General features: G+C 40.2%; 1 protein-coding gene across 3 annotated transcripts in view; it reads right to left on the bottom strand.

Moving 5' to 3' along the window:
* The window catches only part of NPAS2 (neuronal PAS domain protein 2), a 104,696-nt gene that overhangs the window by 42,127 nt on the left and 35,836 nt on the right, over window positions 1-26,733 (bottom strand). For all 3 annotated transcript variants that reach the window (XM_060233816.1, XM_060233817.1, XM_060233815.1), the window contains exons 2-5: window positions 11,744-11,797; window positions 5,058-5,206; window positions 4,362-4,453; window positions 402-491 (exon numbers count right to left, since the gene is read on the bottom strand). In XM_060233816.1, coding sequence (XP_060089799.1) covers window positions 402-491; window positions 4,362-4,453; window positions 5,058-5,206; window positions 11,744-11,797 — 385 coding nt within the window. The remainder of the gene's footprint in view (window positions 1-401; window positions 492-4,361; window positions 4,454-5,057; window positions 5,207-11,743; window positions 11,798-26,733) is intronic.

Here is a 26,733-nt window from a genome sequence, read left to right on the forward strand (position 1 = left end):
AATGGAGACAAAGCTCATGCTGCAGCTCTTAAGCCAGATCACTGCTCCAACTGACTTAATCCTAGGATTCTGGACCCAATCAAGCTCTGGAAAGATGACTCCCAGGTGCTGTATTCTGAGTGGACTGGGCTATTTACCTTTCAGTCTATTTAAGTCTTAAGCTGGAAGGGGAATGTTTATTGATCAACTAGTTTGCAAAGGTCCAACTCCTGTGCTCTGGCTCCAGTCCCTGAGCTCCAGAGTAGACAGACAGTGATTCCACTGTAGTTTCACTCCCAAATCAATAGGAATTAAGTTAGTTCTCTTTCCATGTGAGGGACTGCCTGATAGCCTATGGTCTGATTCAGAGATATATGGACAGCAAACACACAGTGCATCTAGGCTGAAAACAGTATACTCACTGGCAGATGTCCAAGAAGAGCTGTGATACTGTCAGAAACATACATGATGATTCCATCTGTTGTAACACCAATAACAAACCCATCTAATGCCTAATGATTGAAGGAAAGAAGAATACAGGCATAAATGGCTATAAACTGGTTATTCTCAAATTTCATATATGTATATTTCCAATTCTTGGAAAATCTTTCAAAGAACCACAGCGGTTTAAAAACCAAATACAGATATTTTGTTATTTATTATTTATATTATATTTAAACTGTGCAGTTCCACTAAAACCCATTGAGATAATTTTTCCCTTCCCTTAATAGTTTGGGTTTAATTATCTTCTCTTGTAATGTCGAACTTTCCCATCACTATAATATTTTTGGAGGTCTGGAGCTAAAGCTTTTTGGAGAAACTTATTGGGTGGCGTTTACACTCTTACACACAATGTACACATTATTACTACTAGCTTCTTTTTACACACCTATAAGCTTCAGGTTCGAATCTCCATTTTGCCATGGAAGCTTGCTGGGCCTGTTACACCGTCTCAACCTAACGTACTTCACAAGGTTATTGAGGACAAAACAGAGGCAAGGAGAATTATGCAAGGTGCTTTGAGTCCTAGGGATGTCAGCCCCTATGTCTGGGCGGGGGAAACTCCACCCCCGAACAATGACATCTCCATTTTATGTTGCCAATACAAAGATGCCACATGAAAGTGTTGTAATCACGTCAGGGACCTCGTTGCATCAGTGACTTTCACATGACACAACTGCATCAGTGATGTTGCTGTTTGGGGCAACATCCTTCCAGGAGACTTCCTCCCTTCCCCCTGCTCCCCTTCCAGGAGACTTCCTCCCTTCCCCCACTCACAAGAGGTAAGGACCTATTGAGTTCCCACTGGGAGAAAGGTGGGATATAAATGAAATAAAATAATAAAACAAAATCAACCTGAACAACTTGCCTCCTTGCTTTTAAGACGCTAAGAATTAAAATTAGACATTAGGAGATATGGCACATTTGGACTTTGAACACATTTCACTATTGCAGCTCTGAGCTCAAAGCAGAAATAATCCCCCAGAGGCAGCTAAATTGAGTTTGCTGCCATGGAGATTTTGCTTAAGTAAATAACTTATTTTGAATTCATTATATATTTTGCAGATGGACTGGCATCAATATTTTATAGAAGAATCAAATCAATGTATTCAAACATCATTCTAATTTTTGTATTTCTGTTTGCAAACAGTTTTTATAACATGAAGGTGGCACATTTCTCTGCATTAATTACTCATCAAAACAGACATGGATGCTAGTAACAGGTACAAGACAAGCAGAAATTCACCAGGAGAAGCCCTCCCTGTGCTGTGGATACAATACTGAGGGGGAGAAACTTCACCTGCTAAACTTTTACTTGTTATACAGCTGTCAGGAGAAAGTTCGCAAATCATCATCATTGTGTGTGTATGTGGGGGGGGGGACCATTAAGAAGATATGCCATGAATAATATCTCTTTCTACAGATTCCTATTATAACATCAAAAGGTACCTAAATAGTGTGTATGAGCGGGGGGACTAATCTATACATACACACATAGTGCTAGTGTTCGAAATATCATATATAATTTACATTCAAAAGTGCTAAATATCATTTAAAAACCACAGTTCAATGGTTCTGCATATGAGTACCTAATCCTAATGTAGAGACAAATGTTCAATCATATAACTAAGGGTTAAAATTATATAAAAAGATAAAGGTAGTCCCTTGTGCAAGCACCAGTTGTTTCCAACTCTGGGGTAACATTGCTTTCACAACGTTTTCATGACAGACTTTTTACGGGGTGGTTTGCCATTGCCCTCCCTAGTCATGCACACTTTCCCCCCAGCAAGCTGGGTACTCATTTTATCGACCTTGGAAGGATGGAAGGCTGAGTCCACCTTGAGCCGGTTACCTGAAACCCAGCTTCCGCCAGGATCAAACTCAGGTCCTGAGCAGAGCTTAGGACTGTAGTATAGCAGCTTTACCACTCTGTGCCACGGGGCTCTTTTAAAATTATATAAAATCATATAAATACAGACACAAATAATATCGATATACTAAACCCAATATTGAACCCATTTAGGAAAAAAGCCTTCCTCAGTGGTAAAATTCAAACTGAGTATTCCATAAATTTAACAAGAATATACATAAAACTCATCATACACAGAATGGACAAAAATGAAAGGGGGGAATATGGGCAATTCATCAAGATGTACAATATTGAGGAAAATGTGATGCAACAGAGGAAAGAGAGAGAAATGATGACACCAGGGCCTTTTTTGTGGTAGGAACTCCTTTGCATATTAGGCCACACACCCTCATGCAGCCAATCTCATGGAGTTTACAGAAGGCCCTGTACTAAGAGCCCTGTAAGCTCTTGGAGGATTGGCTACATCAGGGGTGTGCAGCCTAATATGCAAAGGAGTTCCTTCTACAAAGAAGCCCCTGGATGACTCAGGGGTAATCAGCAGCACCTGGGACAGCAGCACCTGTGTTGTCACATTTTCCCCACTTCTACCATTTCCATATATTTAAGGGAGGTGTTGATTCTTTTCTATTTGTACTTGAGTACTCCATTGGAGCTTTGAACATTGCAGATTGGGCCTAAGTAGGTAAATATTGCACAATTTAGTTTTTTCTCTCCCAGTTAGCTACATACCTTTTGTCTAAAATGTAGGAGACCTTTTAATTTGCAATTGTTTAGTCATATGCTTTATGTGTATTTTAGATCCATGGGCAAATGAAATATTATACATCTTGATGAGTTGCCATGTTGCATCTTGAAAGTATTTATCACCACTTACTCCACAGGTGAACAGTGTAAGACAGTGATCCCAGTTTCATATATTTAAAAATATTTAAATTTTCATTTTTTTGTTGCTTAACAGACATATAGATAACTATTTTTCTCCTTTCCCCTCTCTAACATTTTAGGTCCATTCTGTGTATGATACATTTTATGTACATCTTTGTTAAATTTATAAAGTGTTCTGTTGGAATTTTACCATTGAGGAAGGCTTTTAGCTAAAATGTGGTTGGTATTGGGTTTTGCACACGAATATAATTTGTACCTTTTAACCTGTATTTATATGATTGGACATTTGTCTTTATATTAGGATTATGCAGAACAATAGGACTGTGGTTTTTAAATGATATTTTAGCATTTTTGAATATATAATTAACTGTACATTAGCACTATGTGCATACCTATATTTAGGTTTCTTTTGTATCAATCTTTTTGGTTACCTTTCTCTTGTAGAGTTGTGTTTTTCTCCCCATTTGGGTCACATTTAACTAAATAGCAAGAACAGACATTTTCATGTAGAGTATTCAACAAATGGAGTTTAGCCATTTAAAATGTCAAAGCACTCCTGGTTATTGCTATAATAATTATAAATTATTATAATTTGCTGATCTAATATGGTGGCATTTTGGGAACTAATGGTTGCTACACTGTGTATGTTGTGTTTGTTAGCTTCCAAAGCAACCTTGTATCAAACTATTAAGTGCATTATAGTTTAATTAGTCTGATGCAAATTTTTCAAAGTCTGGATTTTTAGCATTGATACTAACTTATAGTGCTTTGATAAGAAAAGACAAAAAAGAGAACAGGTGCTATAATTTTCTTCATGCTATTATAGAGCACCTGCATTATGATTAGCAGGAATGCTACCTGTTGAATTAAAATTAGTTTTTAAAAATACATTTTGCTGCCTAGCTCACTTAAGTTTATTTACTTATTTATCTTCACAGTCTATTTCTGGAAACAGGCATACATGGATACACAATGATCTCTTGCAAAGAAGCAGGTGTTTCCAGTCTTTATTCTGTACCATTCACTCCACCCCTAAAGTTGCCAACTAAAATTATTCTGCTTACAGAACTATAGCCACCATTACTCTGGAAGAATTCATAAGTTTGTCAGAATTGTTTTACTTCACCTCTAACATCAGCTGGGTGAATTCTTCATTACTGAGAAAGGAGGGCTTCCACTCCTGCTGAGCTTCACAGATCTCTGCCTGTGATGAGAATTCTAAACAAATAAAATATCGAGTCACCTATATGCAAAGCAATATACAATGCAGATTAGCGCCACCACTAAACAAGCCCCTCCACAGATTCACATTTTAAGTGGAAGATTTTACATTGGCAAGCAGAACCTGACTTTTACATGGTTGACTTTAACACTGCAATTCATTGGGAAAAATAAAAGCAAAATCCATCTTCTCTTTCAAAGCAAAGCACTGTCACAACTAGTGTTAGGTTAACAGATATGTGAAGCCTATAATGCTTCATGTTGTTGAATTGATATGCTGTTCTTCACCACTGCCTTCACTCCGTATCTACTTACTGAATTTTTATTCTACCCTCCATCTAAAAAGCTCAAGATGGCTAGATAAAAATTTAATACAGAAAAAGTCATGCAGACAGATTATTGACCACTTTGATGAGTCCCACATCTGAAACTTGCTAAAATGGAATGACTCTTCAGCTTATCACACTCACCAGAGTCCTGGTATTTTAAATTTCCTCTCATTCATAATATGACTGCCACTTCTTCTGGTGTGTGATAAGGACACAGGTGCCAGGTTTTAATCTTTAAGGAATTTAAGGAAGCCCCTGTTTTATTTTATTACCATTGTGTTTCTGGAGAAAGCTGATGACTTTTTCAAGCACAGTCGTTTTGTCCATTTTGCGGGTACTTCCTGGAAGCATTGAGCTGAGTTCCTTGATGAGAACATTGAACTGGTCGCGCCTCTTTTTTTCAGATTTGTTGCGTGAAGCCCTGTGAAAAGGAGGAAAGTGGACACAGACGCACAAAATGGAGTCATCAATAATTCTCTTTCATATGGTTTACTAACAAAAGTAGGGTTTTTTACATTAAAATCCAAGGACTAAAATTTGGAATCAGATCAAAATTTCAAAATGTCGTTCTTTTCCCCCTCACCCACTCTAATTTCTTCACTCAGGAATTACAAAGAAAACATCACACAGGGAAAAGAGATTTAAGTTAGGAAATAACAGCACGGGATTCACTGCTTAATGAGTTTAATATTATTTCCATAGTGATTTGGCCACCATGTTGTTATCCTTTTGTTTATTTTCTAGTAAAGCATGTTTTTGGCTGCAATCCAGAGGTGTGCACACACACACACACACACACAAATATTTGGAGAGTTTTTCTCTCAGCAGTTGTCCTCACAAACCTTACCCTTTCCCCAAACTCATGTGAGTTGAAAAAACATCCCACTGTTTCCATTCCATTATTTCAGCTGAGAAAAATATCCTTTTACCAGAGGGTGGGAGAATCTGTTAGATGCCTGAAAGAAAACAGTTCCTAGTTCAATTTTCCTTTCAATGGCCCTTATAACCCAACTCTAATACTGTTGTTCTGTTAGGTAAGATAATATAGAAGCAGCTGCAAGAAGGGTTTTTTTTTCATGTGTGCAAACTATTGGGTCTGTCTCTATAAGTCCCTTTTTATAGAAAAATAACGAACCTTGTATTTTAAGTAAAATTTCTGCTAGTTTGCATGAATACACACACACAAATATGGGAGGGTGAGTGTTTCCACATGAACATTCCACAAGCACATTCCACACATGCTTCTTAGCTTATCTATGAGTCAGAGTTCAAATCTGTTGGCATTCCCTCCAAGTTCTACAAAATGGATGAAGGGGAGGGGATGACAAACGAGTCCTATGTAGGTTAAGTAGAAGGTGATGGATACTGAACCAAAAATCCAAGCTTTAAATACATGCTGCCGCAATCTGAATTGGCAAAGACTGGGAACGAAAGAGATCTGAGGTTGTTGCTGGGAAATCGAAGAATGGAATTGGAACAACTTTCCCAAATGGAAAGAATAGGCCTGCTCCATCTAGAAATGACTAAGGGAGGACATGACACAGTTTTAATCAAATTATGCATGGGTTACAGAAAGTGGATAGAGAACTTTTTTCTCTCTCTCTCTTATAATACTAAAACTTGGGGTCACCCAATGGAGCTGATGGTCACTAGATTTGGGACAGACAAATAACTATTTCTTTATGCAACAAGTAATTACATTGTGGAATTCACTGCCAGGGGATGTAGTCCAGATGGTCCCTCCAACAAACTGGCTGGCCATTGTATGGAACAGGATTATGGTTCAGACACAGGCTGGTTTGATCCAACAGGGCACCTCTTATATTATGTTTTTATGCTTGGTCCTGATGGTCTTGTCTTTGGCTTGCTTGTGAGGACATGGGGTTAATTTTTTTAGCTATCCCATGTCCAGCAGGAGCTGATGCTTGTGCTTTAAATCCCTCTGTCCCTATGTTAAATACATCATCACCATACAGAAAGCATACAAGATATTGGGGTGGGGCAGCTTTTATTCTTCATGATACTATGAGTTATACATAGTAAGGCAGAAAGAGGGCTTGTATTTTTGCCTATGGCCTTGACAAGTGTATTATATGGTTAAGACACCAATAAACATCATCAGTTTATTGCATTAATAAACATGCAGCAGTTGCACAAAGTGAATATTTTTATGATGTCAATTTCACTTTCAAGTCTGTGAAAGCTGTGGGAAAATAAAATTTGCCCTGACTGGTAAGCACCAGGCCTTGGTATGCAGGGACACATATATGAGATAAAGAACATGTGAAAATCATCTTCATTCCATGGTGATTTCACCAGCCAGTGCTTGCAAAGCATACATGCTCCACTACATGCACTGGGGAAGGCTCCGGGTCAACATTTAACATAGTGCCTGAATATAAGAATTTTCAACATATGCTTGTTGCATTTAATTGCATCACTCATGTCCAAAACTCCTCACAAACCGTAAAGAAATGCACATTTTTAATTCTGTATTGCAGACATGCACTTCATTATCTATTATATTACTAGTGAAAAATATTAACCATTTACGCCAGCAGCAATATGCAGGTGAGTAGCTGAGGGGTAAATTGCTACCCTTTTTTAAAAAAATAAGAGAGTGGATTTCTGCATCTTGATAAAGCAAACATTAGAAAAAAGACTGCGAAACTTGGTAACAGAGTAACATGACCTATATTAGTAAAGAAAAGCTGCAGGGAATGAAGAAACAGGAAAAGAGATAAGACTGCATCAAATAGCAATGCTTAGACTAGAAATTCTTAGAAGAAAAATGAAGAAACCAAACCAGATGCAATCTAAAGCTCTGTATAAACCAATTAATCTGCTGACTTCACAAAACTGATAAAATAATCAGGAAGGGGGGGGGATACCAACAGCAAACAGTTGCTGTGAAACTCCAGATGTCAACCAGGTCTGACAGTTATTATAGCCTTTTATTGCACCTGACATTTTTCTACTTTCTACCCCAATGTGAAATGATAGCAATCTCTTTTGTGTGCCTTTTCCAGATTTATTGTATGAGTACATAATACTTGGGTGTTTGTGCCAGGCATTAAATGAAATATGTAATGTTTCCTTGATATAGAGAGAGTTTGTGTTGTTGGAAACATTTCATTTCTCCTTACATTACGCCTTTGACAGTAAGTGGGGCAGAAGGATAGTACACTTGATAGTTCCAAGTGTATATTCTGGTTCCATAACTTGCCTTGTTTTCCTGACCAAAATAGCAGTTATTTTCCCTTGTAGCATTCCATTCCAAATACCACTTCTTGCTTTAGAGAAGAACTTGTCTAAAGCATTTTCCTTTCAGAGATATAGCATCACTTGTACAATGCTTTGAAAGCTTTGAGGGTTGAGCAGCCTCCATTCTACATCTACACCACTATTCCAAGACCAGGAACTTACAGCAGCTATAGTCCTGCACCTGGAATTCAATTAGGACTAAAGCTGCTACTCATCATGATTGGTGGATTGGTGAAGTCCACCAGGAAGCTGGTCCTTATCAGGTATGACAGTGTTAAAGTATCCAAAACTTTGTTTGCAGCTGAAGTTCCTCATAGTGTAGGAAGTAAGGAGCAGATACTTCCCTATCCAACCTTCCTTGCAGAATGCTGTGACATATGTAAAGTATGGAGGATTAGACACACTAAACCAAAACAGAAAAACCCAACACAAAGAAACAACGAAGTTGGGTACCCAAAGGCTGGATGAAAGAAAATTATGAGAAATAAACAAAATATATGTATCTATTAAAAGTGCACTAAAACACTAGTTGAAAAACATAGGCACATTCCACTCTTGAAGCAGCGAATATTTGAACTTAGAAGTCATGAATCTATGTAACATGATACAATTCAATATCTCTAGGACGGTTAAGAGCCATCAACCAATAAAACAGGACCAACAATTCAGTATCTCTAGGTTCTGGTTTAAGATTATCAACCTAGAGATATTGAATTGTTGGTCCTGTTTTATTGGTTCAAGGCTTCAAGCCTAGAGGTATTGAATTGTATCATGTTATACAGATTCAGGACTTCTAAGTTCAAATATTCACTACTTCAAGGGTGGAATGTGCCTATGTTTTTAAAGCAGAGTTTTAGTGCACTTTGGATTAGCCACACTAGTCTTATTTATCCAACAACAGCAAACATCACTTTGACCAATGGGAAAATGCAATTTCCCCAAGACTTAGGTGTTAGCTATAAGCAAGATGTCTACATCCACTCAGACCCAGGTGCCCAAAACCACGATGGGATTATGATGATCGCAGAGATCTGATGATTTCCTTAGGGAGGCAATTTTTACAACTTCTTGATGGGGGTTACACAGATTCCCAAGAGGCCTTTGGGGCCCCAAGGGCCATTTATTATTACACCTTACAAGGAATGAACATTTGCCACCAACCTGCCCTGTGAGTTTCTAGGTGTCATAAAGCATTACTCATTGTGGGACTAATTTATCTCTGGGAATATTTTTATTCATATGAAATATCCTCTTCCATATGTTAAAATCCACAGGCATGAAGCTCAGACTTCACTTCCTATCTATTAAGACTGTTAAGCTGAGGAGAATGTTGGCTAAAAACCTCCCTCATTGTGGCACCTCTCTTCTAGAACCAACTTCCAAATGAGACCCCTCTAAGCCAGTGTTTCCCATTTTCAGGGTCGTGACCCGGTACCAGGTCACAGAAGCCTCACTACCGGGTCACAAGAAAAGCCAAAGCTAGTCCCGCCCCCAGCAAAGCATGACCTCTGCTCTGCTTCCTTCCTTCCCCATCTCTCTGTTGTGCAGAGAAAAGCTAGCCTTGAAGACTGACACAGGCTGCAAAGCCTGTGCTCTGTTTGGCTTCCTTCCTTCGCTCATCTCTCTGTTATGCTACCTTTCACAGCAATTCCCCAGGGTTTCAGCCAAAGAAAAGTATGAAAAATAGCTGTCGAAAGGTTTTTTTGAAACCAAGCAAGCTTGGTTATAGCTTGAGTCAGGGTTCTAGTAGTAGCAGCTGAAGGAATGGCCTACTAAATGTTTCAGCATATTTTGAGGTAGAGTAGCTGCCAGGGCCTAGTGTGGGTGATACACAGTGCTGTCATTCCTGATGGCAATGGCAACAGCACTCTCAACTGTATACACTGCCAGTGCTGTTGAGGAAGGGGTGTGTAGGTGGTGCAGGCAATTGAACATGGGCATTAGGAGTGCTTGCAGGCTGGAGAAGAACACACAAACAGATAGGTGCATGCAGGTGTGGGAGTGGAAAGAGAGGACCGCCACTTTCCACCCCCATTTTGGCTCAGCATGAGTTTCAGAGAGATTTTTCTGAAAATGAAGTTACTTTAGAAGAAGAGGCAGGTTTGGGGTAGTGCCCTGGAAATGACATCTCAGGAAAAGGTGGAGTTTTGGTTCCGTGTGCCCCGGAAGTGACATCACTTGGCAACACCACAGGAAATGACATAATTCCTGGCTTCTGGCTCCACCCTCAAAGTCTCTTGGCTCCATCCCAAAATTTTAGTGGGCCACGAAGGAGAAGTGTAAAAATAACTGGGCCACAGGAAATAAGATAGAAGAAGAAGATATTGGATTTATATCCCGCCCTCCACTCCGAAGAGTCTCAGAGCGGCTCACAATCTCCTTTACCTTCTTCCCCTACAACAGACACCCTGTGAGGTGGGAGGGGCTGGAGAGGGCTCTCACAGCAGCTGCCCTTTCAAGGACAACCTTTGCCAGAGCTATGGCTGACCCAAGGCCATGCTAGCAGGTGCAAGTGGAGGAGTGGGGAATCAAACCCGGTTCTCCCAGATAAGAGTCCGCACACTTAACCACTACACCAAACTGGAAAAAAAGTTTGGGAAACCCTGCTCTAAGCTAAACACTGTCTGTCTTTAGAAACAGGTGACATATTTCCTTTTTACTCTTACATGTGGATTGCAGGTTGCTCTTTAGTTTTAATTTTACCATGCTTCATTTGTTATATATATTTCATTACATCAGTGCGTTGGAAAAACGCCAGCTGGAAACCATGTGTATGAATCTGCTAAGCTATGCTGTTTTAACCGTTTTTAACTATTTATAATTCATTTGATGTTTTAAATCTTGTAATTGGCCCTGAGCCCACCTGAAGGGAGGGCAGCGTATAAATTGAAATAATATATAAATAAAACAGTTGGTCCATCTAAATATAAGTAAATGATTCACTGTCCCACACTTCTGATCTGATAACCAGTTTGGTGTAGTGGGTAAGTGTGCGGACTCTTATCTGGGAGAACCAGGTTTGATTCCCCACTCCCCCACATGCAACTGCTGGAATGACCTTGAGTCAGTCATAACTCCCTCAGAGCTGTTCTGCTCAAGAGCAGTTCTTGAAGAGCTCTCTCAGCCCCACCTACCCCACAGGGTGTTGTGGGGAGGGGAAGGGAAAGGAGATTGTAAACTGTTCTGAGATTCCTTCAGGTAGAGAAGGGCTGGGTATAAATCCAGTCTCTTCTCTTCTTCTTCATATATTAGATGAGCTTTGTCCAGCCCACAAAGTATCCTAAACATCTTCCACGTGTCTACATTTTTCTCATAACAGAAACTGATCTAATACCCATTGTACCTTTATGATTTTTCTGTTACTTTGTTGATTTCTATAAAAGAAAGAAAGGCATTTCAAATACTACAGAAATATGGGATTTATGGGAACAAAGGTAGTGTGTTTATGTATGTGCATGCCACACTGACTTTATTCACAGGATTGAATTATGATGGCTTTTTATTTTGGAAGAATGGCAAACAATAAGTGCTTTGTGATTCACTAGTCTTTCAAGCTGTTATTATTTTATAGCTTTCTGTCTTCTCTTATTGATTTGTTAAATGAGCAAAGAATCTTCAGCAAGCAAACAATTAGGTATCCCACAAAGTTGACAGTTTTACACAAGAAAAGAAAGAAGGATGGAGGAGCACTTACCTTTTCGCCCTGTCTTTTTCATCCTCATCCATTAGATTGTTTAAGCAGCTTTTTCTGTTGAAAGAATTCAAGATATAAAACATTGTTTTACTAGCTTTTAGTGATTACTAGATTTCAGACAGAATTATTGTTGCTTTGCCTATTATGGCACCTAAATGTCTTTTGTTGCTCTACAAATAATTGCTAGGTTCTGCTTATTTGCTTATGTTGGCCAGATGACAGCCACATTTACGCTGCAATTCTGATCCCTCTGTATACAGTGAGTAGGGTACAGAGGGGATCATGGGCATATTGATCAGTCCAACAACTGTGTTTTCCCATGATTCCTCCAGTATTGAAGCCTGATTAGGTCCAACTGGTTTTTCCACTCATAAAAAGGGAGGGTTCCCTTTGACCATCAAAAGGCCTGTGCTGGGAATCAATGTATGAAAGGCATATAGGATTCGGACTGTAACAAAGAGGGGAATGAGGTGTGATTGAGTGAAAAGGCTGGCTGGATCCAGCCTCCTGTTCGCAACAGAGCAGAGTTGGAAGGAACAGAGCGCTGAATGTTCAAGGTGAAATACAAGAACACATAATCTTGCAATAAACGACGTCCATTGCAATGTGTCAATTAGTAATGCATGGGAAGCACTGTGGTGGACTTAAGAATTATAGTGAGGAGTAGGATTGTATCCCAAGTCTTGAACAGCTTTTAAATCATACATTTATTGTTTTCAAATGCAGCCTCTACAGGGGATCACCAGCTTCCTTAATTAAGGGAAAACTGCTTCAACCTCATCAAATACAACTAAGGCAAAACAGAAAAATGAAACTATTATTTTTCATTCTTAGCAAACATGAAGTATTCAGATGTACATCAGTGATACTGATTTAATAAATAATATTCAAAAAAATTAGTAAATTTTAATCAAGTACAAGATGAATAATAGGAAAGATAAGAGTGTGTTCATTAGATATATCATTCAGAAAACTGGAAAAGGCCCAAAACAGCATCTTGTAGACCTCTAATGATTTTGATTGACTAAAATCGCTGCCCATGGAGGGAGGCAGAATTCTAACCCATATTTTGTAAAGAGAAATTCACTGGAGATAGGAGAAAGTTACATATCTGAACTTAATATTAGTAAATATGTTCATCAGTGGGTGCGTTTAAACACACTAAATAACACAGCTGGATTTGCAACTGGATTTTAACTGTGTAAGAATGGAAAAATCCACTTGCAAGCAGTCACTGTGTGAAAGACCCAGTGACTGTTTGCATATCTATTAAATATATATGATCTTTAAAACACAGTAGAATATCGCATGTCAATTGCTTAGGGCAAACGACTCCAAACTTTGGTTTCAAACAATTTTTATTAGTAACATATGGCAATATATTCAATTTCTTATATCATTAATAACTACTTTTTTTTTAATCCCATATATTACTTTCTACCTACCCCTCCCCCCTTTACTTGACCCCCGCCGGTGTCTAAATTTAAAACATCATTTTAAAAGGTACCCCTAATTAATAAGAACCAAAATTCATATCTTCCCCCCATTTATACTTAATCATTATCAAAGATTGTCCAATGTCCTTTTATTTTCCATTCTTTTTCTACGTATCTTCTGAACTTCTTCCACTCCATCTTAAATACTTCTAAATCATAGTCTCTTAAAGTTCTTGTTAACTTATCCATTTCACTCCATGTCATAACTTTAACAATCCAATCCCATTTCTCTGGTATTTTTTCTTGCTTCCACAACTGCGCATGAAGGCAAACAACTCCAAACTGTAAGTACTATGCACAATATGAACTGGACTCATTTAGAGGGGAAATTAAAAGAAACGTAGCCCTTCATCCAAATACATCTGAGAATGTTCATGAAAGCAGAGGTGCCAACTGACTAACAATTCTGTAACTTGAGACATAATACAGTTATAGCATTCTGAAATGGTTGAAGAGGCAAGATTTGTTTTATTATATTCTCAGTCAACCCAATAACAGTTTGAGCATTGTCCACTAACACTAGAAAAACAGTAACAGAGTAAGCAACCTTCTAGGCACAAGTGCCAAAAAATCAAATCAACCAGTGTCTGTGGGCCAAACTGGACATAACTTTTTTTCCCTAGATTGGCTGATCCAGAAATCCAGAGCGCTTATGCCTGTGGGGCAATGGTAGAATAGTACTGGACTTAAGTAGAATTCCCACAGATTCTCCCCAAAATAATAAAGTGTCAATCAGCAGAAGGATACTCCTCTGTGGCAAGGAAATGTCCCAAAGTTCCTAAAAGAAAGTTGAGAGCCCCTGAGCAATCAAAAGACAACAGCCCCCTTGACTTGAGTCTCATTCTTCTCAATCAGATGTCAGCTTCTAGGACCTAATTTCCTAAGTGTCATAGGGTTCAAATTCAGATTGGGGCCATGGCACAGGCAGAGAAAGGGCCTTCGCATTCTCCAACCCCGCCCCCTAGCCACACAGGGGAAAGATAAGGGTTATACTAGACCTGGGGGAGAATTGAGCTCCAGTGGCACTGCCAGTATCTCAGGGGCATACAGTTTTTCATTATCCTTGATAAGGGTTTCCTATACCTCAGCTAACACTATTTACTGTTAGCCACAGTCTCAAAAGTTGTATTTGCATTTGCTCACATTCCTTCTTTGCTCCTTTCTTCCATTCTTTTCTTTCACTTTGTTGTCTCTCCACCTGTACTAGGCACTGATAGAGGAATAATTATATAGTAAAAGCATCGTTATCTGACACCCATTGAGAATGGGGGCTGTTATTTAAAAAAGCTGAATTTTTCTAGGTCTACCGAAACATTATTAAAACAGTGTATCCACCATTTGTGAAAAGTAAGATACTCAACAGACCAGCCTTATCTTACTTTACTCCCCAATATCATGTGAGGGAAGCAGCCCCTGCAAGATGTTGTCAGGAAAGGATGCAGCTATTTTGCATGACAAGCTGCACTCACAGCACTCCTGGGACTGGCTCAGCTGACACACAGCCAGTTTTGCCACACTCTTTGGGGGTGCTGGGTTCACAACCACCCTTGTCATAAACTGCACCACAGACAAAAGCTTATTACTTACCTTGGGAGGAAGTGGATAGGCAGCAGTGAGCAGGCCTTCCTTCTCCACGCAGGGACTAGTAAGTGCAGGAATGGGCAGGGCCTAGGGATACCAGCCTCCAGGTAGGACCAAGGGATCCCCTGGAATTATAGCTCATCCCCAGACATATTGCTAGTCAAGAGTTTACAAACTTTACTTCCATAAGTGCCAGAAATGGGTGCCAAATTGGTATCAGAATTTTTCTGGTTAACTGAAGGAGGATTTGTATTGCCATCTATGACAAATGCCAGTTAACAAGCTGTCCACATAACAAACTGTTGCATAGCACAATTTTTACTGTGTTACAGGATAATCTGCCTGTTAACCTGTTTTGCAAAGGAAAATTTTCCTTCATTTTAGTACAACTTATATTTGACCTTATTTAAACTCAAATTACAACCAATTTCAGTTTAAAAAAAAATTGAGGTGGTGCAAAAGCACCTTAGAAATTGCAAAAATCAATGTGTGTATTTTCTGAATAGCCAAATTGTAAAGGCAATTAATTTTGAGAAGAAGCAGATGTTCAGGGTAACTGGCATAAGGACTAATTTCTTTTTTTCTTTTTTACTAAGGATTTGGCTTGTTGGTGTGAAAAGAATAATGTATTGTCAATTTCTAGTAAGCATCATTTCCCCCACCAGCACCAATAATGCTACAGCCAGGAAAAACTATTTTCTGGATGCATCTTTGTAAGACAACCAGATCATCTGGATATCTTTTACTGTAATAAGAATTCCAACGTTAAATATTTATCCCAGCATATCTGTCTGTTATAATGCTGAATTCAGAAAAATCCAAAAGCAATACAGCCCAAAATCATAGAACCAAAACATAATGAATTTTTAAAGAAAAGAAGTAGCATTAGATGCCTGGCCTAAGGATACCAGCCTCCAGGTGGGACCTGGGGATCCCCTGGAATTTTAGCTCATCTCTAGACTACAGAGATCAGTTGCCCTGGAGAAAATGGATACCCCTGAGGTCTCTGTCTACTCCTGACTCCACCCCCAAAACTCCAGGAAATTTCCAACTTGGAGCTAGCAACCCTACCCCTCCACACCCCACCAGTGGCCAGGGAGGACCTGGCAACCCTATGACTCTCCAAATAAATCCAGACACAAAGGAGTCAGCTCTAGCACTGGGTAAATAACCTTTGAAAAACCTTTGCGATTTCTCAAGAATATAAATGTACGAAGCAGACAATGCTGGTGAAGCAAGAAACTGAAGTCTGGAAAGAGAGAAAAGACAATCATTCAAAGTTGAACTATAATGCATGAAGAGAATGAAAGAATGACTAAGACCAAATCACAGAACTGGATCTTCAAGACGGCTGAAATTCTACCATTGTTATTACAAATTAGGGTACATAATGAGGAGACATTTGTCAGTCTCTTATGATAGCAGAACCTAAATAGCAGTTATTAAATAATATTCATACATTAGACTCCACTGTTGTGCCAATGTTCTATTTGTAAGATGCCCTAAGTATTTATTCAGTCAAAAGTAATCTGAGGGTTCTATACACAGCACTTACAGATCATGGAGTCATTGCTCCTTTTTAAACACAAAAAACAGCCTTACAGTGCAATGCATGTATACTCGGAAGTAAGTCCTATCATATTCAATGGGCCTTGCTCCTATTATGTTTTTTTAGGACTACATTCCAGTCATTATATTTTCAGCACTGGTGTTCTCTTGTATCTGTGGCTATACCAGGCCAAACATACTGCTTACCAGTTCTAGACAGACCAGTTTAGACGGACTACAATCCTAAAATCACTTGTCTTAGAGTAAGCCCCATTGAATAGACCTGCCTAGAATTGCTCCCCAAGTCTAGAAGTCATGTCTTACTGTAACATGCTTTTTACAGTGCTGCACTTGAGAAATGTTTGGGAAGCTTCAACTAGCACAGAAGCAGCTCACCTTCTTACTGGACAGTCAGTAAGAAATAGGTCACTAAGAACAGGTATCCTATTGCTCAAGACTCTTCACTCTCCCACCTCCATCCCTGGACTTGTTTACTCAATTCAAGCTGCAAGTTTCTTTACCTACACAGAATCAACAGTGCAATCCTAAGTGGAGTTACACCCTTTTAAGGCTCAGACTAGACATTGCTACTTTTTATAGGTCATGTTCCCCCCACAGTCACACAAACACTGGGGGAGAGTTGCCCTTTTAAAATGGCACAGGGACCTAATTCTACATGTGCTGCTCCAGAATGGGGCAAGCAGGGCTTTTTTGGTAGAAAAAGCCCAGCAGGAACTCATTTCCATATTAAGCCACACCCCTGACATCACCATTGTTTCACATAGAACTTTTTGTAGGAAAAGCCCAGCAGGGATTTATTTGCACATTAGGCAACACCCTCTGACACCAAGCCAGCCGGAACAGCATTCCTGTGCATTCCTGCTCAAAAAAAAAAAGCCCTGGGGGTAAGTAACACCCGCCCTGGCTCAGGAAAACAGTGTAATCCCCTCTTCCCTCCTTGACATAGTCCTGAGCAGAATTGGCTCCTGTGCTCTTTTAAAGGCAATTCTCCACAGTTTGTGTGTGACTGCATGGAACATGAGTTAGGTCTGGAGAACTGAGACTGAACTCACTAAACGTCATAACAGGCTTAACCCACTGATGACAATGGACTTAAGAGGGGTGTTACTCTTTTATGATTTCACCATGAATGACTTGAGTTACTTGCATGCCATTGAGAACTCTTTCTCCATGATGTTCTGCTGTGATCTTTGAGGTCATCCTAGAGTATCCTCTTATTATTTTGTCATCCATGCCACTAATGTGTGAAAAGCAATATCACATCTACCCCTCTACTTTGTTCTCTTGGTTCACACAGAGGATTGAACCTGTGCATTTTACAGAAGCAATGGAAAACATTTTTATTTGAGACAGATTTAAAAGGCAAAGCTAAACAAATACAGAGTAGTTTTGACTCATGTAGAGTATTTTAGAATTTGGATGGGCTAAACGCTTATTTTAGTTCATAATTTTATTAAAGTTTTTTATAATGGATTAGGTACAGTGAGCTAGAATTGGAACAAATAAATGAATACGTCTGTCCCTCTCCAGTATCAGCACCACTGAAGCATTTTTCACTCTTCCGGCTGTGTCCTCTATTGTTATAATTACTATTGTCGGTTTTTAATAGCTACTGTATTATTTTTCAATAGTGAATCAAGCCATGAAGCCAACACTAATGTTGTACGCTAATGTTGCACGCACAACAAGAACAGTTTTAGATCATTTGGCTTCTTTTGTTTGCTTGCACTTAATAGCTTTGGGTCTAGCTCTGGGATTAAAGTTGCAGTGCAAATATGTATGAACAGACACTTCTTATGAATATTGCCACTAATCTGCCCTTTGCAAAAATAGGCTGTCTCTGCTGCCTGAGTTCAAACTGACATCCTGGTCACACTTCACAGACAAGAGAAGAACAAATGATTTGAACAAACGATTTAAACAAACATTCATCAGCGAAGACTCTGCCATCTGCACAACTCAGAACACTCTTTGGTGTGCCTGTTCCCTCCCAGCAATGCTAAACAGGATTAGCCTTCCGAACGCAAAAGCAGGAAAAGTAGGTCACTTCAGCAACACTGTTCCATGTGATGAACTGACAGTGGGTTTGTAATGGTCTGCTCACAGCCATCTCTTTCTCGGCTGACTGCTGCAAGTAAGCAATGGAACACCTATGCAACCTATCAAATGAGGCATTTCTAAGGGCTGTTATGTGTTCCACATGTGGTATCAGTGCAATATCCAGCATCTAGCATTTGGCATGCCAAAAAACTTAAAACAAGTTTGCTGAAAAACATAATCAATGAATGTCTGCACTAAGCCCCATCCCTGCATGTAGGTACCTCCTTGTGATCAGGACGATGTTCAGTCTGAAAAATGCTTTTTGCAGCATTCCTGTTCATGTGTACAAAATATCCTGCACATGCTCAGAACCTTTCTGCAGTAATCTGCTGAATGTACAGATATCTGGCAGTAGGACCAATGCTCCCTCCAAGCTGTGGAGTCTTGTGAACAAAAATTCTACTTTGCGAGCTACTGGTATTAAAGCTGTAAGCTACAGCATAAATTAGTTTGCTCTGGGGCCAATGTTCCTGAGCTGAGACAAAAATATGTGAGCCAGAGACTAAAAAACTTTGAGCTAGCTCACACTAACTCAGGTTAGAGGAATACTGTGCAGGACTAGCTTCTCTCTCCCTTGCTAGACTTATTCATTTCAGTGAAGATGTCAAGAAACATCTAAAGACAGCTCAAACTCAGTGAAGTATCTGGAATTAAATAAGGGCTTTCATTGTTCAGGAGACACAGCATCAGTTTGTTCATCTCCCCCTCATATTTTTCTGTGAATTCCATGGAATATGGCACAAATACAATTCCAACCATATTCCTTTAATGGATCCCATATGATGTAAATTCTTGAGATGCAATCCATCATCCTCTATGATAGTAGCACATTTTGTATGGGATTAAATAAACACCACGTTCAAGAAAATAAGCATTTGACAGCCATTTTTGTTTTTGAAAACATCACTCTCCATTGCTCATTTAAATGTAGGGGACCCTGAAGTGGTCCTTCACCAATGACCAGCCCAGGCTGAAAATCTAAGCAAGAGCATCTGGACCATTAAAAATAGTATGCACTAAAAATCTGAAGTATAAAAGCACTCCAGTTCAATCCACAGTATACAGCTGGATCCATACACTACCAAGTTTACATTGCTTGACACCAATCATGGCCTGCCACACCCGGCTACCACTTGTTTTTGTTTGCTACAGGGAGGAAGACTAGCCCAGTCCAGCAGCCAGATCCATAGCATTGCCAATCCCCAGGTGGGGGCAGGGGATCCCCTAGTTTGGAGGCTCTCCCCCCACTTCAGGGTCATAAGAAAGCGGGGGCAGGGGAATGTCTGCTGGGCACTTCATTATTCCCTATGAAGACTGATTCCCATAGGATATAATAAAGAACTGGTCGTGGGTATCTGGGGCTCTGGGAGGGCTGTTTTTTGAGATAGAGTAACCAAATTTGCAGCAGAGCATCCAATACCTCTCCACAAAACACCCTCCAAGTTTCAAAAGGATTGGACCAGGGAGTCGAAGTCTATGAGCCCCAAAAGAAGGTGTTCCTATTCTTCATTGTTTCCAATGGAAGGAAGGCATTTAAAAGGTGTCCGGAGCCTCTAAATGTGATGGCCAGAACTCCCTTTGGAGTTCAATCATGCATGTCACAACCTTGCTCCTGGCTTCACCACCAATGTCTACTGGCTTCTCCCCCAGATATTTCTTGAATTGGACTTGGCAACCCTACCAAGACAGTATTTCTGTTTTTACACTCATTCCCCCCCCCTCTCTCGGCTTGGCTTCGCGAACGAAGATTTAAGAAGGGTGCAATAGTCCACGTTTGCTGCAGGCTCGCTGGTGGCTGACAAGACCAATGTGGGACAGGCAGGTCCGGCCACAGCGGCTGCAGGGAAAAGTCTGATTTAGGGTTGGTCCTGTAGCAGTGCGATTCTTCCTCAATCTCCTTTTGTCCTCAAGACCAGCTATGCGTGCGTTCTCAAAGGAAGAGACAGCCTGGTGGATGGTGTGCCTCCATGCTTTGCGATCTGAGGCTAGGTCAGACCACTGGTGATGGTTGATGTGACAGGTGCTAAGGGATTTCTTCAAGGAGTCCTTGTACCTCTTCTTTGGTGCCCCTCTATTTCGATGGCCGGTGGAGAGTTCGCCATACAGAGCAATCTTGGGAAGGCGGTGGTTTTCCATCCTAGAAATATGCCCTGCCCAGCGCAGCTGCGTTTTCAACAGCAGTGCCTCGATGCTGGTAATCTCTGCCCGCTTGAGGACTTCAGTGTTGGTCACAAAGTCACTCCAGTGGATGTTGAGGATGGTGCGAAGGCAGCGCTGATGAAAGCGCTCAAGGAGTCGTAGGTGATGACGGTATAAAACCCACGATTTGGAGCCATAGATGAGGGTTGTCATCACAACCGCTTTGTAAACATTGATCTTTGTGCCTTTTTTCAGATGCTTGTTGCTCCACACTCTTTTGTGCAGTCGGCCAAATGCACGGTTTGCCTTTGCCAGCCTGTTGTCAATCTCCTTGTCGATCTTGGCATCTGAGGAGATGATGCACCCCAGGTAGCTGAACTGCTGGACTGTCTTCAGAACTGATTCACCCACAGTGATGCAGGGAGGGTGATAATCTTCCTGGGGTGCAGGCTGGTGGAGAACTTCTGTCTTCTTCAGACTAACTTCTAGGCCGAATAGCTTGGCAGCCTCTGCAAAGCAGGACGTCATATGCTGCAGAGCTGATACCGAGTGGGAGACGAGTGCAGCATCATCAGCAAACAGTAGCTCTCGGATGAGTTTTTCCATTGTCTTGGAGTGTGCCTTTAGTCGCCTCAGGTTGAACAGGCTGCCATCGGTGCGATAGCGGATGTAGACACCATCGTCCTCATCTAGATCTACTGCGGCTCTTTGAAGCATCATGCTAAAGAAGATCGTAAAGAGAGTTGGCGCGAGAACGCAGCCTTGCTTTACACCTGTGCCTATTGGGAAGGGCTCCGAGAGGTCGTTGCAGTGTCTGACTTGGCCTCGCTGGTCTTCGTGTAGCTGGATGATCATGCTGAGGAACCTTGGGGGACATCCTAAACGTTCCAAGATTTGCCACAGGCCTTTCCTGCTAACGGTATCGAAAGCTTTGGTAAGGTCGACAAAAGTCACATACAGAGCCTTGTTCTGTTCCCTGCATTTCTCTTGGAGCTGCCTGAGAACAAATACCATGTCGGTGGTGCTCCTGTTAGCTCTGAAGCCGCACTGGCTCTCTGGGAGGAGTTCTTCTGCAATGGTGGGCACCAGTCTGTTCAGGATTATTCTGGCAAGGATTTTGCCTGCGATGGAGAGCAGGGTTATCCCCCGGTAGTTGGAGCAGTCTGACTTTTCCCCTTTGTTTTCCCCTGACTCATTCCCACTCTGCCACCAAATCCCACTCAAACCTCAAAACCATTTCATTAATGACAGGAAAGTCAATTGGTTTGGAGACCAACACTTTGCCCTGACCTGGATGGCCCAGGGTGGCCAAATTTTATCAGATCTTGGAAGCTAAGGCTGGTTGGCCCTGGTTTGTACTGAGATGAGACACCATTAAGGAAGTATTGGGTCGCTACACAGAGGAGGGCAATGGCAACCGTTCTGAATGTCTCTTGCCTGGAAAACCTCATATGATTGCCATAAGTCAGCTGTGAGTTGATAGCACTTTCCACCACGTAGCTCCTCCTAAGAAACAGCGCTCTTTTTTTTTTTTTTTGGAGCTCCAGAACAGCAGTAAGCTTTTTGATGCACTACAAACTTAAGCAATCATACTCTGCCCATGATTCAGTCAACCCGTGATACAGTGATATGGTTTTCATCTATTAGGGTAAAAATGCCTATTAGAGTAAAATTCCCTCAGCCTAGCAGGATTGTTGTGAGGATAAAATGGAGGACTTGAGAATGATGCTGCTGCTTTGGGTCCCTATTAGGGAGAAAGGTGGGGTACAAATGAATTAAATAAATAAAATTAAGAAGCTGATTTAGAAGCAGCTGCACTATTTTTAGTCCAAATGATACCTTTATTTTCCAGGGCTGACCTTAGAGAAAACAGGTTCTACAAGATTGCACCAGAGGCTGCCTATGCATAAGCACCAACAGCTTGATTAGTAAGATATAAACAATATATCTTGTTTTTAAAGTTCCCAATAGGAATATGAATAGATTGCAGATATGCAGGGCTTTTTTGTAGCAGGAACTCCTTTGCATATTAGGCTGCACCCCTCTTATGTAGTCAATCCTCCAAGAGCTTACAGGGCTCTTCTTACAGGGTCTACTGGAGGATTGGCTACATCAGGGGTGTGTGGCCTAATATGCAAAGGAGTTCCTGCTACAAAAAAAGCCCTGAAGTTATGAATGAACTAGTCATGCAGAGGTTTACAAAATAATTTTAGCAGACAGTTCAACTGAAGGAGGGAGGGACAAAACTGAACTCTGAAAAAGCATTACATTTGCTGTTGTGTATGTCGGTGAAGGAAGCCAGGAATACACACTGGCTAAGGGACCTACTATGTTTTTAAAAATATATATATTACATTCATATTCTCCCTGTTTTAAATCTACTGAATGAATGACTCATGCACTTTGTAAAACTCCATTAAAATTGTTATGATAAATTTGAAGCAAATATCATGAATAAAGATCAAAAACTGGTGCTTGAAATCCTCTAAAATTCTATGAGTAAGAATACAAAAGGCTATAATTAAGTGCTTTAATTAATTCTAAAATATAAACTGTGCAGAAGAAGTTAACAGTGGATTTTGCACTTATATTCATGCCTGTTGCTAGGTTAATAAAATTATAATATGGCACATACAAAGGGCACCCTTCTTAAAATAACTGCTTGAAGCTGAGTGCAAATGACATAAGATGAAGAACTCCTACAACTGCCCTGTAGGTTTTTATACACTTTCTCTGAATCATCAGTGATGACGACATGTAGCCATCAGATATTAGGCCAGTCGGTGACAAGTCTTGCAGTTTGTGCATTTGAGATAAGCAATACGGTATGAATTCTAAACCAAAGTTGCAACAGAAACTAATATTAATCTTAGATTATGAATGGGGAAGAACAAAGAGATAAGTAATTGACACTAGTGACAGCACACAGAGACAGTGTCATACTCTTATCTGATGATGGTACAAAGTTATGCTTGCCTCCAGTGACCCAGATTGCAACTGGCTCTGTTGATTCCCAGACTGGCACAAAACTAGCGTTCCCTTGCATTTTATGGACAGCACCCTGACCCTGGCCGATCTGAGACACAAATAGTTTCCTCTCAGACATACTAGTCTGATTTCAATTTCCTGAGGAATCCTAGTAGTACTTTCCTGGATCCTAGAACCATTTGAATTACACAGGACAACATACAAAGACCACAGTTACTCTGGAACATTCCAATATTTGTTGACCAATATCTCACTCAATGCCTGCCCAACAAAAGGCTTTTGGGTTAAATCCAAAGGTCACTTTCTGTCACTTCAACAAGCAGAAGAGAAAGACAATTGCTCCATTTCCCCCCCTCTTGGTACAGCCTGTCATGTTTCCCAAAAGGTGCTCCTAGAAAGTGACTCTTAAGGATAGCATGTGGAGGCAGAGGTGATATCTGCAGCGAGAGAGGGCAGCTAGCAAAAATGACCCCCCCTCCCACCCACTGGCTTTGACTTCAAGTGAATTGCAGCAAAGAGTTTATTGCAGATAGGATAGAAAATCTGAAAAGACAGAAATAAAATAATCAAACAGTAAAATAAAACTCCAACATAATATTTGCAATAAGAAGATGTCTAATTACTAGATATCTAAACTAATGCTCCGAAGAAGAAGAAGAAGAAGAAGAAGAAGAAGAAGAAGAAGAAGAAGAAGAAGAAGAAGAAGAAGAAGAAGAAGACTGCAGATGTATACCCCACCCTTCTCTCTTAATCAGTCTGTGGCTCACAATGTTCTTTATCTTCTTCCCCCACAACAGACACCCTGCAAGGTAGGTGGGGCTGAGAAAGCTCTTACAGCAGCTGCCCTTTCAAGGACAACTCAGTGGGAGCTATGGCTAACCCAAGACCATTCCAGCAGCTGCAAGTGGAGGAGTGGGGAATCAAACCTGGTTCTCCCAAATAAGTGTCCGCACACTTAACCACTTCACCAAAGTAAGGGATATGTTCAAGTGGTAACTAGATCACATTATGCACAAGCTTAAATAAGTTTCTATGATTTTAAAATCTTGCTATCAACATGTTATAGAGGCAAGCAAGGGCAAACTACCTCTGTTTGTCTCTTGCCTTGGAAATCCTATGGGGCCGCCATAAGTCGGCTGCGACTTGATATCACTCTACACACATACACACACATCAATGTATCATAATGCAAATTGAATAAAGAGATAAGAACAGTCAACTACAAAGGTTCACTCTGGTCAAAAGGAATGTATAGAAATAATATCTGATCCGTTACCTCTCCCACCAACAATATAATGTATTATCCTATGTCCAGAGCTACTTTTCCTTTCAATGACATATGCAAATACTTAGCTGGAGGCTTATCAATAAATTTAATACGGACTTAGGTGAAATGGAAAATGCATGGCAATGATTTCTAATAATGCAATGTTTACTTTTTTGTAGCAAAGTAAAGACAGACAGGATCTGAATACCACCTAATTTTATATGCAAGCAAAGACAGACAATGATCGAAGAACACAAACACAGGCATCTTAGTAAAGGCAAACAAAAGCAATAATAATGCACACAGTAATTGTTACATGACTATTAAATTCTAAAGTAATTTTTTTAAAAATAAGATCTTTTACACAGGGCAGTGGTAAGCTTCCTTATTACAGTAAATTGAGCTTCCTAATACGCATATTTTAATGCTGAAAAAATTAGTCTGTGTCTGAATGATTAATGACGATAAATCCACCATGGACAGCAGCTGGATGATGAATGCCCCAAGATAAGGTATATCTTTTCAAGTAAGACTGTTGTATACAATGGCCCTTTGCCTTCACACTTCTGACACAGCTGCAGACATCAGTACCAACCTGTACTGTAAGTTTTATGGGTTAACTGCTTAAAGTTAAACTGGTTAAACTTAAATGGTTAAACTGCTTACATTCAATGGATATCTGCTAGTGGATCAGCATTATTACATTCATGGTGCTAGGCTCACACTGAAGGACATTATCAATGGCAAGGCAAACTAAATAACACAGTATGTTCCTCTTGAAGAATATTTCCTTTCTACGTCCCCAGTTTGCACATACTAAAGTGCCCCCATCCAAACATGTCAATTGCAAATAGGCATCATGAAGTGTTGTAATAAAACTCCAATCAACCATAAACCTAGTTCTTATGCTGTGCTTACATGTGTCTCTCTCTGTTCCTATCTCCTGTTGCACACAACACTTTAACTCTTTTTGGTCTGATGAACTTCAGTTTGCCTTGATGTCTGATTTAGCAAAAAAATAGACTTCACTTTCATAAGGAGTTCTTTACATAGCCTTTGTAGACCTTAAGGGAGCATTTAATGGCATTTCCAGATCAAAACTTTGAAGCAAATTGAGGACACCTACTATGGATAGACAGATCATGGTAAGTCTTCATATTGGCCAGAGTGCTCAAATCCATTGTAGTGTAGAAGGAGGTCTGTCTAAAAGCTTTTCCAGCAGGGGTGCTTGTTAGCTCCATTCTTATTTAATTTGTACTTAAATGATTTATCCAGTTCCCTTGACAAAAACTTGGCCACTCTCCCTGTCTAGCTGGCCTAGAGATCCCACTTTGCTGTCCTGTTCTTGCATTGGACTCTAGAGACTATTGAACAAATTTGCCATTACTATCATTCTGAAGATCTAGAAATTAATTATGGTAAATGCAAAGTACTCCTCTTTTAGAAGAAAAGGAACCCTTCCTTGTACTGATGGTCCACTAATAATATCAGAATTCAACTAGTGAAGGAATTTACATAGCTGGGAATAGTTTTCACATATAATTTAGTTTGTTCTTTCATCAAAAAGCCATGCTGAAGAAGGCAGGACTTAAGGCAACTCAAGTTTTCAATAAGAAAATTATCCCTATTCTGCTTTTTGGGGGCAGCAATCTGGATCTAATCAGTCAAAGAATCTTTAGATCTCCCTTCATGTTACTTCCTTTGTAAATTGACCAACACACCAAAATGCATAGATTTAGTGTCCCTATGAACAGAATTCAGTCTATCTTCTTTGGAGACTCAAGTTTGGCAACTGGTCGCCAATTTGTACCTTGAAGTGCTCTATAGTAACTCTGGATACCTAACTTTAT

This window comes from Heteronotia binoei, chromosome 3 (genome assembly GCF_032191835.1).
Source record: "Heteronotia binoei isolate CCM8104 ecotype False Entrance Well chromosome 3, APGP_CSIRO_Hbin_v1, whole genome shotgun sequence".
In the NCBI taxonomy this organism is placed as follows: domain Eukaryota; kingdom Metazoa; phylum Chordata; class Lepidosauria; order Squamata; family Gekkonidae; genus Heteronotia; species Heteronotia binoei.